This window comes from Mytilus trossulus, chromosome 1 (genome assembly GCF_036588685.1).
Source record: "Mytilus trossulus isolate FHL-02 chromosome 1, PNRI_Mtr1.1.1.hap1, whole genome shotgun sequence".
Taxonomy (NCBI): Eukaryota; Metazoa; Mollusca; class Bivalvia; order Mytilida; family Mytilidae; genus Mytilus; species Mytilus trossulus.
The window spans coordinates 80,329,577-80,343,631 of record NC_086373.1 but is presented as its reverse complement, the minus strand read 5'-3'; the positions used below and the strand labels follow the sequence as shown (position 1 = coordinate 80,343,631).

General features: G+C 30.4%; 1 protein-coding gene across 2 annotated transcripts in view; it reads right to left on the bottom strand.

Moving 5' to 3' along the window:
* Positions 1–257: 257 nt before the first annotated feature.
* Positions 258–14,055, bottom strand: part of LOC134686685 (inner nuclear membrane protein Man1-like) — a 28,715-nt gene continuing 14,917 nt past the window's right edge. The window contains exons 9-15 of one of the 2 annotated variants that reach the window (XR_010101643.1): positions 13,625–13,745; positions 12,786–12,822; positions 12,087–12,177; positions 11,404–11,509; positions 9,148–9,226; positions 2,178–4,343; positions 258–2,104 (exon numbers count right to left, since the gene is read on the bottom strand). Coding sequence is in view for 1 of the 2 variants with exons in the window: in XM_063546355.1 (XP_063402425.1) it covers positions 4,192–4,343; positions 9,148–9,226; positions 11,404–11,509; positions 12,087–12,177; positions 12,786–12,822; positions 13,625–13,745 (586 nt within the window). In the remaining variant the exon portion in view is untranslated. Of the gene's footprint in view, positions 4,344–9,147; positions 9,227–11,403; positions 11,510–12,086; positions 12,178–12,785; positions 12,823–13,624; positions 13,746–14,055 lie in introns of both variants that reach the window. The other variant, XM_063546355.1, reaches the window with a different exon arrangement.

Below are 14,055 nucleotides of genomic sequence, written 5' to 3'. Positions count from 1 at the left end.
ATTTGATGTGTTTCCCCCAGTTTTAGTTTGAAACAGGTTTTGTTTTTCTCTCAATCGGTTTATGAATTTCGAACAGCGGTATACTACTGTGCACATATCAATGGGATTCCAAGAATTCTTCAATTTAAGCATTTTTCTTAAACACAGTAGATCCTGGATATGGTTATTCTATTGTCCCTGGATTATACATCTAAAATCAATCATTGAATTATATTTATAACCAAGCATTGCAATACAAAAGATGAACAAATAATATAACAGATTAGTAAGATTTAATATGAATCATCCATATAGTCATTTCAATGTATTTACAAATCAAGTGTAAGTTCCTACTTCTAACTAAGTTAAAAATAGGATTGATGTCTGCAAAAGAATATGTAATAGTACTGATCATATATATATTAGTCCATGTAAAAAATGACTGTAGGCATGTATTATTAACCCTGTGTATAAAAAAACTGAATAACTGTTTACTCCTACTTAATTTGTATAAAGTTGTTTTTCTTAAAAAGAAAAAAAAAAACCAAAGAGATCATATACATGAAGTCAAGTTCCTTTTAATGTATTCAAAGGTTTATTTTACCATCAGGCTTCAGTGATTATTATCTTCAGCAACCTTGTTATACCATACTTCATGTGTAAGTTTCCATCAGAAGATAGATTGTTGATTTTATACTAATTTTCTAAAAGTCCTTCATAAAAAATGACAATGAAGTAAAAATGCTAATGCATTACAGAATAAACAAATAATCAATGGAAAACGTGACTGTTGACAAAATATTTTTTTATACAACCAAATAAAAATCAGATGCCATTTATTTCTGTCTAGATATTGGTATTATAATTTTAAAATACAACTTGTAACAAAGTATGTATTTACATTTAACTAAAAACTTAATAAACACCTTTAAACATATTCGTCTACTTTTAAAATAAGATAAAATGATAAAAGAAATCATGTTTAACATTTTTTCCCAAATTTGTGTAACATATCTTAAAGATGTACTTGGATTTTCATTTCGAAAACCAAGAATATCCATACATGGTAACCTATATTTTAAAGCTTGTGATGAAATTAGTTAAAAAACTTTTATACCAAGATTCATAGATTCTTTTTGTGGGCTGAATCTTTGAATAAAAGAGTGAAGTAGCACTAGTCCTCATGCGTAACCAATGAAAACAAATAACAGAAGTAAGTCTAGTACAGATTAGCTAATATAAATCATGCTCGACAGCGGCAAGCTAGGCAATTGATCGAAATCCATGAGTATTTATATGTGTTTAACTTTGACTTTTTTACATCATTTTCTCAAAAATTATCATCTCTCTTGTAAAAATATTAGCTTGAAGTACAACTATAATTCTTATAAACAAATAATATTAACAACTGTCTGTAGTTACATTACATGTAAACAGTTTGCATTTATTGCAATTACTTCATTTCAAATGAAAATCCTTCCTAAATTTGTGTAGAAATCAAGGCAAAAATCAAAATCAATTATAACTTTTTTATAGAAGAGAATAATATGATATAGCAACAGGCCCGTAGCCAGGAATTTCCGAAGGGGGGTTCGTTTGACTCACAAACTCGACTTTAATAGTCACAATTCGAACAGAACATCGACTTTAACAGTGCTTATTAGTTTTCAAGGGGGAGTTCGTCCGAACCCCCCCTGGCTACGGGAATGAGCAAATTAATGTGCTATGATTATAGCTTATATGTATCATTAGTTATATTTTTTACCATTAATATTATTTCCTTCATTCTTAAAGCATGACAATGAATTATACAGGGATTTCATTGAATCAGTGGCAGTAGATTTAAATATTGCATTGGAACCAAACAGAAGAAAATACAGAATTTCTTCTACACACAATTTTGATGAATTTCTACAAAACATAGTAAAATCAAATTCATCATTATCATACTTACATTATCATAATTTACTTGTACACATATTTACAAGTTTTAATAAAATTAAACAGAATCAACAGATTAAGCAAATGAATTTATTGCCTACATCTTTGTTAAATAACACTACATGATGATGGGAGGTTTTAACTACCTTGACTGGCTATAGAGCCCTTACACGGTCAGTGTAACCTTACAGCAAATACTTTGATGCTTTTGTAAGACATGAAAGAAAGAAATCAATACAAAATAGATACCTCTTAACCTTACAGCAAATACGTTGATGCTTTTGTAAGACATGAAAGAAAGAAATCAATACAAAATAGATTCCTCTTAAGTTGCATAACCTTTTTGTCACTGCTGAATATAAATGCAATAAAAAGATAATTTTGATGGCATGGCACAAAAGGAATTGTATGTCAATTGTTAATTACACAATCAAGACATACACACATGTATGTTAATAACTAATAACAGTTCCAGCACAGGGGTGGATCCAGCCATTTTAAAAAGAGGGGTTCCAACCACATGTCTTCATCCAAATGCATTGATCGTCCAATTAAAGGTGGTTCCAACCCTTGAATCACCCCCAACCCCTGGATCAGCTACTTCACAAGTGTAAATAATCTTCTTATTACCCACTTAGCAAAGTTATGGAGCTGGAAAATGAAAAGGTCTTGTGACATAAATAAACTAACAAGATATACCCAAGGTATGCAAAAAGTTAAAGTTTTTTTTATTTAATTCACAATGAAAATCACAAAGTTAATTCAAACAAAGTGTTATTGACTTAATTAAATGTAAGAGTTCAGAGCAGATTTAGATTTCAAGGTTGCACCAACATTTTAACTATTATTTAGTTCAAACTATTGAAGTTTGACTGTATGGTAGGATTCGACAAAATACATAAAATAAAGGACATTAAGGCATATTACATAACAAAATTGCCAATAGTGTAACAAAACTACACAAAAATCATATATACCCCTATCATATATAAGAGTTATATAAGCACATGATGAGTGTGATGTTATAACTAACAGCATGAACATTATAAACTAACCTTCAAAAACTTTTTTGAAATCAACTATTTTAAAGTCCTCTGTCAGAAATATACCTATATTATACACTGTAAAGCCTCACAAAAAATGTTTGTGTACCCATTATATTTTAACTTAATGGAACAGTTGTTATGTAATTAAAACATGATATTACAATTACCTGAGAAAATGGCACATAATTGTGTAGGGTTATTCTGTTACAAATATTGTTTGTATTTTGAAGAACTTTTGTTTTCAAATGGATCAAAACCAAAAACACTTACTGATCCCAACCTCATATGCAAAATTCTGAAGATGAGCAGATTAGTGAAATAATCTGAAGTTGCACTTCAATTGAAATAGGCTGGTTTAGGAGTATTGGATAACATTGTACTACACTACAAAGGCAATAATAGCTACATGTTCTCTAATGAATCCTGATCTATAACGGTCAAAGTAAAAAGATCTCTAAAGGTCAAAGTTAAAAGATCTCTAAACTACAGTAACCTATCTGTTAACAATCTACCCACCCCTAAAGTAAACTTAAACCAAAACCAGGAAGTTTAAAGGAAACAAATCCAGGAATATTCCAAAAATCTAAATGCTAACTTTGGCCCAAACTCGAAAGTGATAGATCATTTAAAGGAAACAAAACCAGAAGTATTTTACAAATCTAATGAAATTTTGAAACTGTAATTGGCTTATCCTTTACTTGGAAAAAGTAAAATCACAAAAATACTGAACTCTGAGGAAAATTCAAAACAGAAAGTCCCTAATCAAATGGCAAAATAAAATGATATAACACATCAAACGAATGGACCATTGTTACATTTACCTAAGATATCATGTATAACTAGACCAAAGACAAAGGTGCATAAAGATCTTACTAGTATTCTAGCCAAAAAAAAAAGAAAAAATTACCAGAATGTTTTGTTGAAATGGATAATACAAAGCAAAATTTGTTGAAATAACCTACACTTTCATGACTGAGTACATTAATTAAACAAACAAATAAAAATACATCTTTACATGATATTCAAATCAACACTGCCCTATGAAAAAAATCTACAAAATCTTGCAATATTCAATCCACGATTCATTTGTCACTAAATGTTCATCTTCACCTGGAACAGTCTTGGAAATATCTTCACATCATGTGCACTAATCAACATAAATAAAATTATACAAGGCACTGAAGTCCATGTACAATGAGATCTGTTATCTAACTATAGGATGCCATTACGTCATTTCAAGTGTTGATCGATGGTATGGCTGGGACAAAGACGACATCTTATTGTTGGAAGGCTTCAAGGATTTGGTAACACGAATTGAAACTGGAAATCTACTATGATAAAGCTCTAGTCGCAGATATTTAACTGTTACCAAACGACCTGTCAATTATAAAGTAGAGACAATTTAGATTAGAATTTAATAATATATATCAATACTTCTCTTAGTTTTACATAATACTTGAGTACTGTATTCAAAAATCATTGTGTGCATTTATTATTGTGATTTTTTTTAAATGGACAAAAATGCGAGATTGATTATTGCGATTCAAGGAAAATTTGCATACAGATATCAAAATGTGAGTTCTTATTATTGAGATAAATGTCGGAAAATACGGGAAGTACAAACATTACGCTAAACGTTACCATAACGCTATACTGTGTGGCATTATATTGAATATTGCATTTAGCTATCACAACAATTAAACGTATAGAAAACAACGCATGATTTATTAAGATTCTTTGCCGTCCCGGTTAAGAACAATATTTCCCAGACTACAAGGAGCTAGCCACACTTAAGAGAACTTCAACTTGCACATTCTTTGCAAAGTATGGAACGTTCGAAATTGACTTACTCATAGGCGCAGACTACTATTGGGACATTATCGAGGAGTTCTTTATAAAAAAAAAGTAAACCAAACTATCTTTCACATGTTCAATATAACGGACCCACAGCTGTTCAGTCAAATATCGGATATTTATTATCAGGACCAATAAATAGAAACATCAACCAGCCATCAACATCTACAGTTCTTGTAAAAAAATTTTTTTTTTTTTTATTTTTTTCAGTAGTCAGGCTTTTACAATCCCTTTACATCACCACCTGACTATGGTGTTAAGAGGTTTGATATATATATATATACAACAAAAAATTCTTTACTAACCATTGATAATATGTTGATAGTCCTAATATAAAGCTTTACTACAACTATCATATAAACTTAACATGATTAAAAAAAATGATGTCAAGGTCAGATAAACCAAACGATAAATGCATTTACACCTTTCAATCATCAGTACACTAAATATAGTGACCTGTTCTTTTTAGTTTCAGAGAAACAGATTTTACCAAGAAAACTAAATAGTGACCAATGAACCATGAAAATGAGGTCAAGGTAAGATGGACCATGTCTGGCAGACATGTACACCAAACAATCCTTCCATACAACAAATATAGTTGACCTATTGCTTATGTGTTGAGAAAAATAGACCAAAACACAAAAAAAAAATTATTGAGCATAGAACCATGAAAATGATGTCAAGTTCAAATAAAACCTGTGAGACTGACATGTACATTATAAATATTTCCATACACCAAATATAGTTGACCTTTTGCATATAGTATTAGAAAAAAAGACAAAATCCAAAAATAACTTATAACCACTGAACCATGAAAATGAAGTCAAGGTCAGAAGACACCTGCCAGTTGGAAATGTACACTTTACAATCCTACCATACACTAAATATACTAGACCTTTTGCTTATAGTATCTAAGATATGAACATGACCACCAAAACCTCACCTTGGTCATTGATCTATGAAATGAGGTTGAGGTCAAGTGAAAACTGTCTAACAAGCATGAGGACCTTACAGGGAATGCACATACTTAATATCGTTATCCCATTAGAGAGACATGGTGACATTCTTAGAATACATATTGGTGGAAAGAATATTTTTTCGGGTAAAATCTGTTGGTCATAAATTTATTTTCTTATAGAAATATGAGTAAAATTACCATCTGAGGTCAATATGTAAATTTCTGCACATTTTTTACATCAGATACCCTGTACAATCCAACACAATTCTGTTGCCCCTAAGTGTGTCAGATAAGACAGGTTTCATTGTACCTACAAAGTCTGTTTATTCCTTATATAAAGCTGTCATCAATGATGATTTAACAGTATAGAAGTCTAGTTGACATTAAAGAAGGAAGCTCAGTTTCTTCAGTAAGGCCACGTTTTTTTAATTTGTTGGTTTACGGATTTTCTCCATGAAAAAGTCGGGTCGGTCGGTCGGGAAAAAAAAGAAAGAAAAAACATCTTTCAAGACATAAAACTGATATGCAAAATAAATATATATATTTTACCTTTCTAATAATATGTTTGTCATACTATTTTGTCATCATTCTTAAATTTTAGTTCGATGAAATATTATTGCTCAGCTGTAATAAACATCGCATGACATTGTCTAATAATTTCCCGTAAAAAAGGGGTGCACGGACATAGACGAAATTACATCGTCATTTCACAGATAATCAAAAGAGATTCATGTCAGTAGCTCTTATTTAAAACTTGTTGGTGAATAATAAATTAATAAGCACCAAAACTGATAGACAAAAATGTAAAAACGCCGTACGAAAATAAATAAGTTAACCAGATGCTTCGCAGGGCGTAGCTTTATACGACCGCAGAGGTTGAACCCTGAACGGTTGGGGCAAGTATGGACACAACATTCAAGCTGGATTCAGCTCTAAATTTGGATTGTGATTAAATAGTTGACACAGCATAGGTTTCTGACACAGAATGAATGTGTTCTAATGAACTTAAAATTTTTATTTTCTCTTAGAGCAATTCACTATGCTGTTCAATATTAATCCTCTCAAAAAAATGTTTGAAGAAATTTTCTTTTTATTTATGAAATTTCAAATGAGAAAAATTGAACCCAATTTTTTAATCACATCCCCCTTTCCCTTATTCCAAAACTAATCTCAATTAAAATATTCTAATAGAGTTTGCAACAATAACTACTCATTTAAATACATCATAAAATATTAAGATGTAAAAAAACTGCTTGTTATCACTGAATGGTAAAGATTATTTAAATTTATCAGTTGGTAGTAAAAAGTGAATTGTATATAACAAAGATATAAGTTGATTCTAGACAAAGAAAGATAACTCCAATTAAAAAAAAATCTTGCAATAAGATATTTCTTGCTTACTATTTTGGACAAAGAAAGATAACTCTAATTAAAAAAAAATTTGCTATTTCACAATATTGTGAAATTATATATTTCTTGCCATTGCACAATACTGTGCAATTGAAAAGACTTGCTATTCCACAATACTTAATATAATAATTTTAGATCCTGATTTGGACCAACTTGAAAACTGGGCACATAATCAAAAATCTAAGTACATGTTTAGATTCAGCATATCAAAGAGGCCCAAGAATTTAATTTTTGTTAAAATCAAACTTAGTTTAATTTTGGACTCTTTGGACCTTAATGTAGGCCAATTTGAAAACGGGACCAAAAATGAAGAATCTACATACACAGTTACATTTGGCATATCAAAGAACCCCATTTATTCAATTTTTGATGAATTCAAAAAAGTTTAATATTGGACCTTGATTTGGGCCAACTTGAAAACTGGGCCAATAATAAAAAATCTAAGTTCATTTTTAGATTCAGCATATCAAAGAACCCCAAGGATTAAATTTTTGTTAAAATCAAACTAAGTTTAATTTTGGACCCTTTGGACCTTAATGTAGACCAATTTGAAAACGGGATCAAAAGTTAAGAATCTACATACACAGTTAGATTCCGCATATCAAAGAACCCCAATTATTTAATTTTGATGAAATCAAACAAAGTTTAATTTTGGACCCTTTGGGCCCCTTTTTCCTAAACTGTTGGGACCAAAACTCCCAAAATCAATACCAACTTTCCTTTTATGGTCATTAACCTTGTGTTAAAATTTCATAGATTTCTATTTACTTATACTAACGTTATGGTGCAATAACCAAGAAAAATGCTTATTTGGGTCCCTTTTTGGCCCCTAATTCCTAAACTGTTGGGACCTAAACTCCCAAAATCAATACCAATCTTCCTTTTGTGGTCATAAACATTATATTTAAATTTCATTGATTTCTATTTACTTAAACTAAAGTTATTGTGCGAAAACCCAGAATAATGCTTATTTGGGCCCTTTTTTGGCCCCTAATTCCTAAACTGTTGAAACCAAAACTCCCAAAATCAATCCCAACCTTTCTTTTGTGGTCATCAACCTTGTGTCAAAATTTCATAGATTTCTATTAACTTAAACTAAAATTATAGTGCGAAAACCAAGAAAATGCTTATTTGGGCCCTTTTTGGCCCCATAATACCTAAAATGTTGGGACCAAAACTCCCAAAATCAATACCAACCTTCCTTTTATGGTCATAAACCTTGTGTTAAAATTTCAAAGATTTCTATTCACTTTTACTAAAGTTAGAGTGCGAAAACTAAAAGTATTCGGACGACGACGACAACGCAGACGACGACGCCAACGTGATAGCAATATACAACAAAAAAATTTTCAAAATTTGCGGTCGTATAAAAAACGTAATAGACTCGTCCACTATTGGGTTAAATAATCGTTGTCACGCATTCCCGTTTTTTATCAAAATTGACGATTTTTTTTATCATCTATGAAAACAGGAAAACTTCAAATGATTTGTTAAAATTCAGTACTTTAACTCGATGTCTTGAACTTCCACCTGTCCACATTTGGACAAGTCTATTTCTATGAGAACAGGCATCTTACAGACTGGTGACAAATGAAGGAAACGAACTTATTGTGTAACTGGTTTTAAACACAGGTTTCATTCCGCAAAATTATTTGCGCAAACGACATTTCAAGGTCATTAATAATTGATTTGTCTATTTTTAGAAAAGTAACCTGAAAGTTTCATTTTTCACAACAGAAAGTGTCATCACTTCTGTAAGTGATTAATGCATTTCATTTCATAAAAAAAGGATATTTTAATTATTTTTTAGGGATAATGCATTTGTTATGGTCGGCGGGAATAAAAAAGCATGAAAAGTCAATTTTAATTTTATTCTGGAAACCGGCAAAATCGGGTCGGCGGATCCGTAAACCAACAAATTAAAAAATCCTGGCCTAAGACACTTCCTTGTAAACTTACCATCAAACCACCATCCATGTAAAGATTTGTACACTTTGTAAGCCACTTCACAGCTTCCACATTTCATGTACACACAGCCCTACAATTGAATCAACACGTTAATACAATGACTCAAATATACAAATTCAACAACACATTTAAATGTTTGGGTTCTGAGCAAAGGTAAAAATCATTTTACAAATAAATTTTAAATATTTGTTTATGGTGTAGGACTTGCATACAAATTTAACCTATTGATGTATTTTTATGAGTCAATATAGAAATGATGGTTTGTACAAGTGGAGCAAGAACTGTTTATCTTTCAGGAGCACCTGAGTGCACACTATGGTTTTTGTAAGGTTTGTATTGCTCAAGTAAGTTTTCTGAATTGTGTTTTTAAGAATTACATTTTCCTTTTGGTCTTTTTCTCCAAGTCATTTGTCTTCATTCCACATACACCTTTTGTTTGCTACCTCTTTTTTATTTTGTTTCCCTTCAGTAAAACTAGCAATAAATAAACCGTGTAAATCAAAACTTATGTTGAGCTTGAAATGATAACTAATCTTTAATTTCAGAAGTTCATATACTGCTTTTATAAATTCATTGAACTCAAATATTCTCACTGTCCATGTCTGAACTTATCTTGAAAATATGTTTTCATAAGCAATAACAAATACAGTAAAAAGAAACTACATTCAAAATAGTGTTAAATATTACTTACATGGAACACCATGTGCTTTTCACTTTGACATGTAATTATATTTCGTATGGCCTACGAACCGTTTTGTTTATAACACTTTTCACTCTGACATAACATTAAATAATATATACCTCTTTCGACGTATCATCTACATGTATGTGTAGTATACCAGTTATTAACATAACATTATATAATATATACCTCTTTCGACGTATCATCTACATGTATGTGTAGTATACCAGTTATTAACATAACATTATATAATATATACCTCTTTCGACGTATCATCTACATGTATGTGTAGTATACCAGTTATTAACATAACATTAAATAATATATACCTCTTTCGACGTATCATCTACATGTATGTGTAGTATACCAGTTATTAACATAACATTATATAATATATACCTCTTTCGACGTATCATCTACATGTATGTGTAGTATACCAGTTATTAACATAACATTAAATAATATATACCTCTTTCGACGTATCATCTACATGTATGTGTAGTATACCAGTTATTAACATAACATTAAATAATATATACCTCTTTAGACGTATCATCTACATGTATGTGTAGTATACCAGTTATTAACATAACATTAAATAATATATACCTCTTTCGACGTATCATCTACATGTATGTGTAGTATACCAGTTATTAACATAACATTAAATAATATATACCTCTTTAGACGTATCATCTACATGTATGTGTAGTATACCAGTTATTAACATAACATTATATAATATATACCTCTTTCGACGTATCATCTACATGTATGTGTAGTATACCAGTTATTAACATAACATTAAATAATATATACCTCTTTCGACGTATCATCTACATGTATGTGTAGTATACCAGTTATTAACATAACATTAAATAATATATACCTCTTTCGACGTATCATCTACATGTATGTGTAGTATACCAGTTATTAACATAACATTATATAATATATACCTCTTTCGACGTATCATCTACATGTATGTGTAGTATACCAGTTATGTTCTTTAGACGTATCATCTACATGTATGTGTAGTATACCAGTTATTAACATAACATTATATAATATATACCTCTTTCGACTTATCATCTACATGTATGTGTAGTATACCAGTTATTAACATAACATTAAATAATATATACCTCTTTAGACGTATCATCTACATGTATGTGTAGTATACCAGTTATTAACATAACATTAAATAATATATACCTCTTTAGACGTATCATCTACATGTATGTGTAGTATACCAGTTATTAACATAACATTATATAATATATACCTCTTTCGACGTATCATCTACATGTATGTGTAGTATACCAGTTATTAACATAACATTAAATAATATATACCTCTTTCGACGTATCATCTACATGTATGTGTAGTATACCAGTTATTAACATAACATTAAATAATATATACCTCTTTCGACGTATCATCTACATGTATGTGTAGTATACCAGTTATTAACATAACATTATATAATATATACCTCTTTCGACGTATCATCTACATGTATGTGTAGTATACCAGTTATTAACATAACATTAAATAATATATACCTCTTTCGACGTATCATCTACATGTATGTGTAGTATACCAGTTATTCCTCTACATTTCTCCAGAATGGCGTCTTTCACATTTTGTTCCCAGTCTTCCTCTATTTCCCTGCAATATTAATTCATTCATAAAGAATTTACTTCTTTTTTTTTTTAATTTTTCTTTAAATAAAAACACATTGCATTCATCACACTAAGGTCCTATATGCTATTTATAGAAATATCAAATATATCTATGAGATTAATCAGTTAAATGTGAACTATCTGCATACATTCATTATATTCTTGCATAAACAATAGAGAACAAATATGAGAGAAAAGCTGAGAGATGATATGTATAGCAACTGCATTTAAGGGTGTAGTTGGAAGGGCCTCTGCATCTTGTATCTAGGCAGTAATGTTGGAAGGACTTTTATATCTTGTATCTGCAGTAAAGATAAAAGGGTAGGTCATGTATATCTTGTATCTATGCAATAAAGCTTGAAAGCCCATACTGATTGTAATTATACAGTTAAACCGGTAGGACTCACAAAGCTTATATTTTGATAGTGAATTCCCAAGGGCCTATGCACAAGAAAGTAAAAATTGTTTTAGCATCTTGTTCCTACTAGTTAAGCATGAATAACCTATGCATCCTGAACCTATTTAGCAGAGAAATGTTAAAATGTTTTTAGTTTTACACTTACATATCAGCATCAAACATGTTCCTTATCTTCAGACAGGGAGTAGGGCCATAATGTAGACTAGTTGATGGTGACATATTGTTCTCACTAAAGGCTGCAAAAAGAAAGTAATTGATATATATATTAATTGAAGATATACTATACTTTTATAAGGGCTCTTCAGTACAATTGAATCTACTTTAACTCATAATAGTTTTACTGGTATAAATGTATTTTTTTTTAAATTTATATTCATTAAATCTATACAACAAAGTCTCTTCATTTTCTGACTGACTAGGTGGTCTTGTGCTTGCATGATGGCCTCAAATCACAAGTTTGATTCAAACCTGTGGAAAACTGTTAACTTGATATTGTAAATTCAAAAATTAAAGCCAAGTTTTTATTTGGTCGAGTATTTTGATTTCTGAAGCATACATTGTATATCCAAATGCAGATTTTCCTGCAATTGCATTAATTAATTACACATTTTTGTCTTTTCATTAAAAATCCGTTATAAATGAACACATTAATTTCTGAATTTACAGTAACTAGTTTCATGATGCTGTTTTATTTTATATAAAGATATGATATTAAACTTTCTGCAGCTTTTTCAACTTATCTTATGACAAAATTAGAGAAAACAGATTTCTCATGGGATTAAATTCAAGTCTATGATGATCCAATAAATGTTTAATTTCAAAATTAAAGTTTTTCTCCACATACCTTGCCCCTGCCAAACTTTTCCACCATTAGATATTGTCTGAAAATAAAGAACGTAACATTTCAGTAACTAAATGTCAATCAATTTAAGTATATATAGTGACTTCATGTTGTAGACTTTACTTCAATAGTTATATCACAACCTTTCAATTGTCCAAACAAAAGTTCTAATGAAGATTAAGTTTCTAGTGACATATGGCTGTGTAATGTTCTTGGAAGTTACCAGAATTAAAAGCAGAAATGTTCTCTTTTTGATAACTTCAGAACAGATAATGTAAAGAACAGTTAATAAACACATACATGTAGTATTCTAGGAATGACAAAGAAACATGTCTACTTTCGAACGCCTAATGTTGATCTAAAAATTCTTGTTTGTGTCATTGGGTTTCTGTCACATCTAACCAATATACTACATCTCTAATACATTATCATCTCTGGCATGAAATTAGTGAGTCATAATGCTTAATATTTGAAGATATAGATAATTCAACTTATCACTAACTTATGTTTTCATACAAGTCATAGAATAAATTTGGATAAGCAATGGCATTCAAAACCAAAATGCCTCATAAGGGCTATTTAATTAAAACGTATGTGAGAGGGTAGTAAGGGAAGTTTAATTAACTAATGTGGGTCATGGGACTTTTTTCAGTATGGTTCTGTTACCATTATGCAAAATTGTCTAAAAAAAAATTCTTGCTTGTAGGGATATTTGCAAGTCCCTTCTTACCCTCCCAAATACATCTTAATGGAATAGCCCTAACATCAAATTCCTCATATCCTTCATTTGTCCTTTGGAAATATTTAATTTCTCATCAGAATACTTAAGTAAATTATCTTACTGGAAGCCATTTCCAGACCAGAAATTCTTCTCCTTGTATGGACTGGGATTCAACTCGAATCCTCGACTCATTAGCTTCAATAAATTTAACAGCTTTTTCCCACGTAGGCAGGAGTTTCTTTCTAAAACAATAATAAAAGTATAAGGATCAGAAAATAAATCAAGCACTCAAGTGATAATATGCTTATCATGCAGCATGAAACATATTATGGTAAAGCCATATTGCTTTTCAAACCAGGTTTTCTGGCCTGGGCAATATTTGACAACCCTAACAGAGATATAAGTGCAATAAATAGGTGTTTTCTATAGGTTTTGGTAACCTGTTTGCGTTTTTTTCTTTCTCTCCTGTAATAACATAATACTGCTTGGAATTTTTAGTAGAGTCATCTTCCTACGGACAGTGTTCTGGTGTAGTAGCACCTAAAGGTCCTA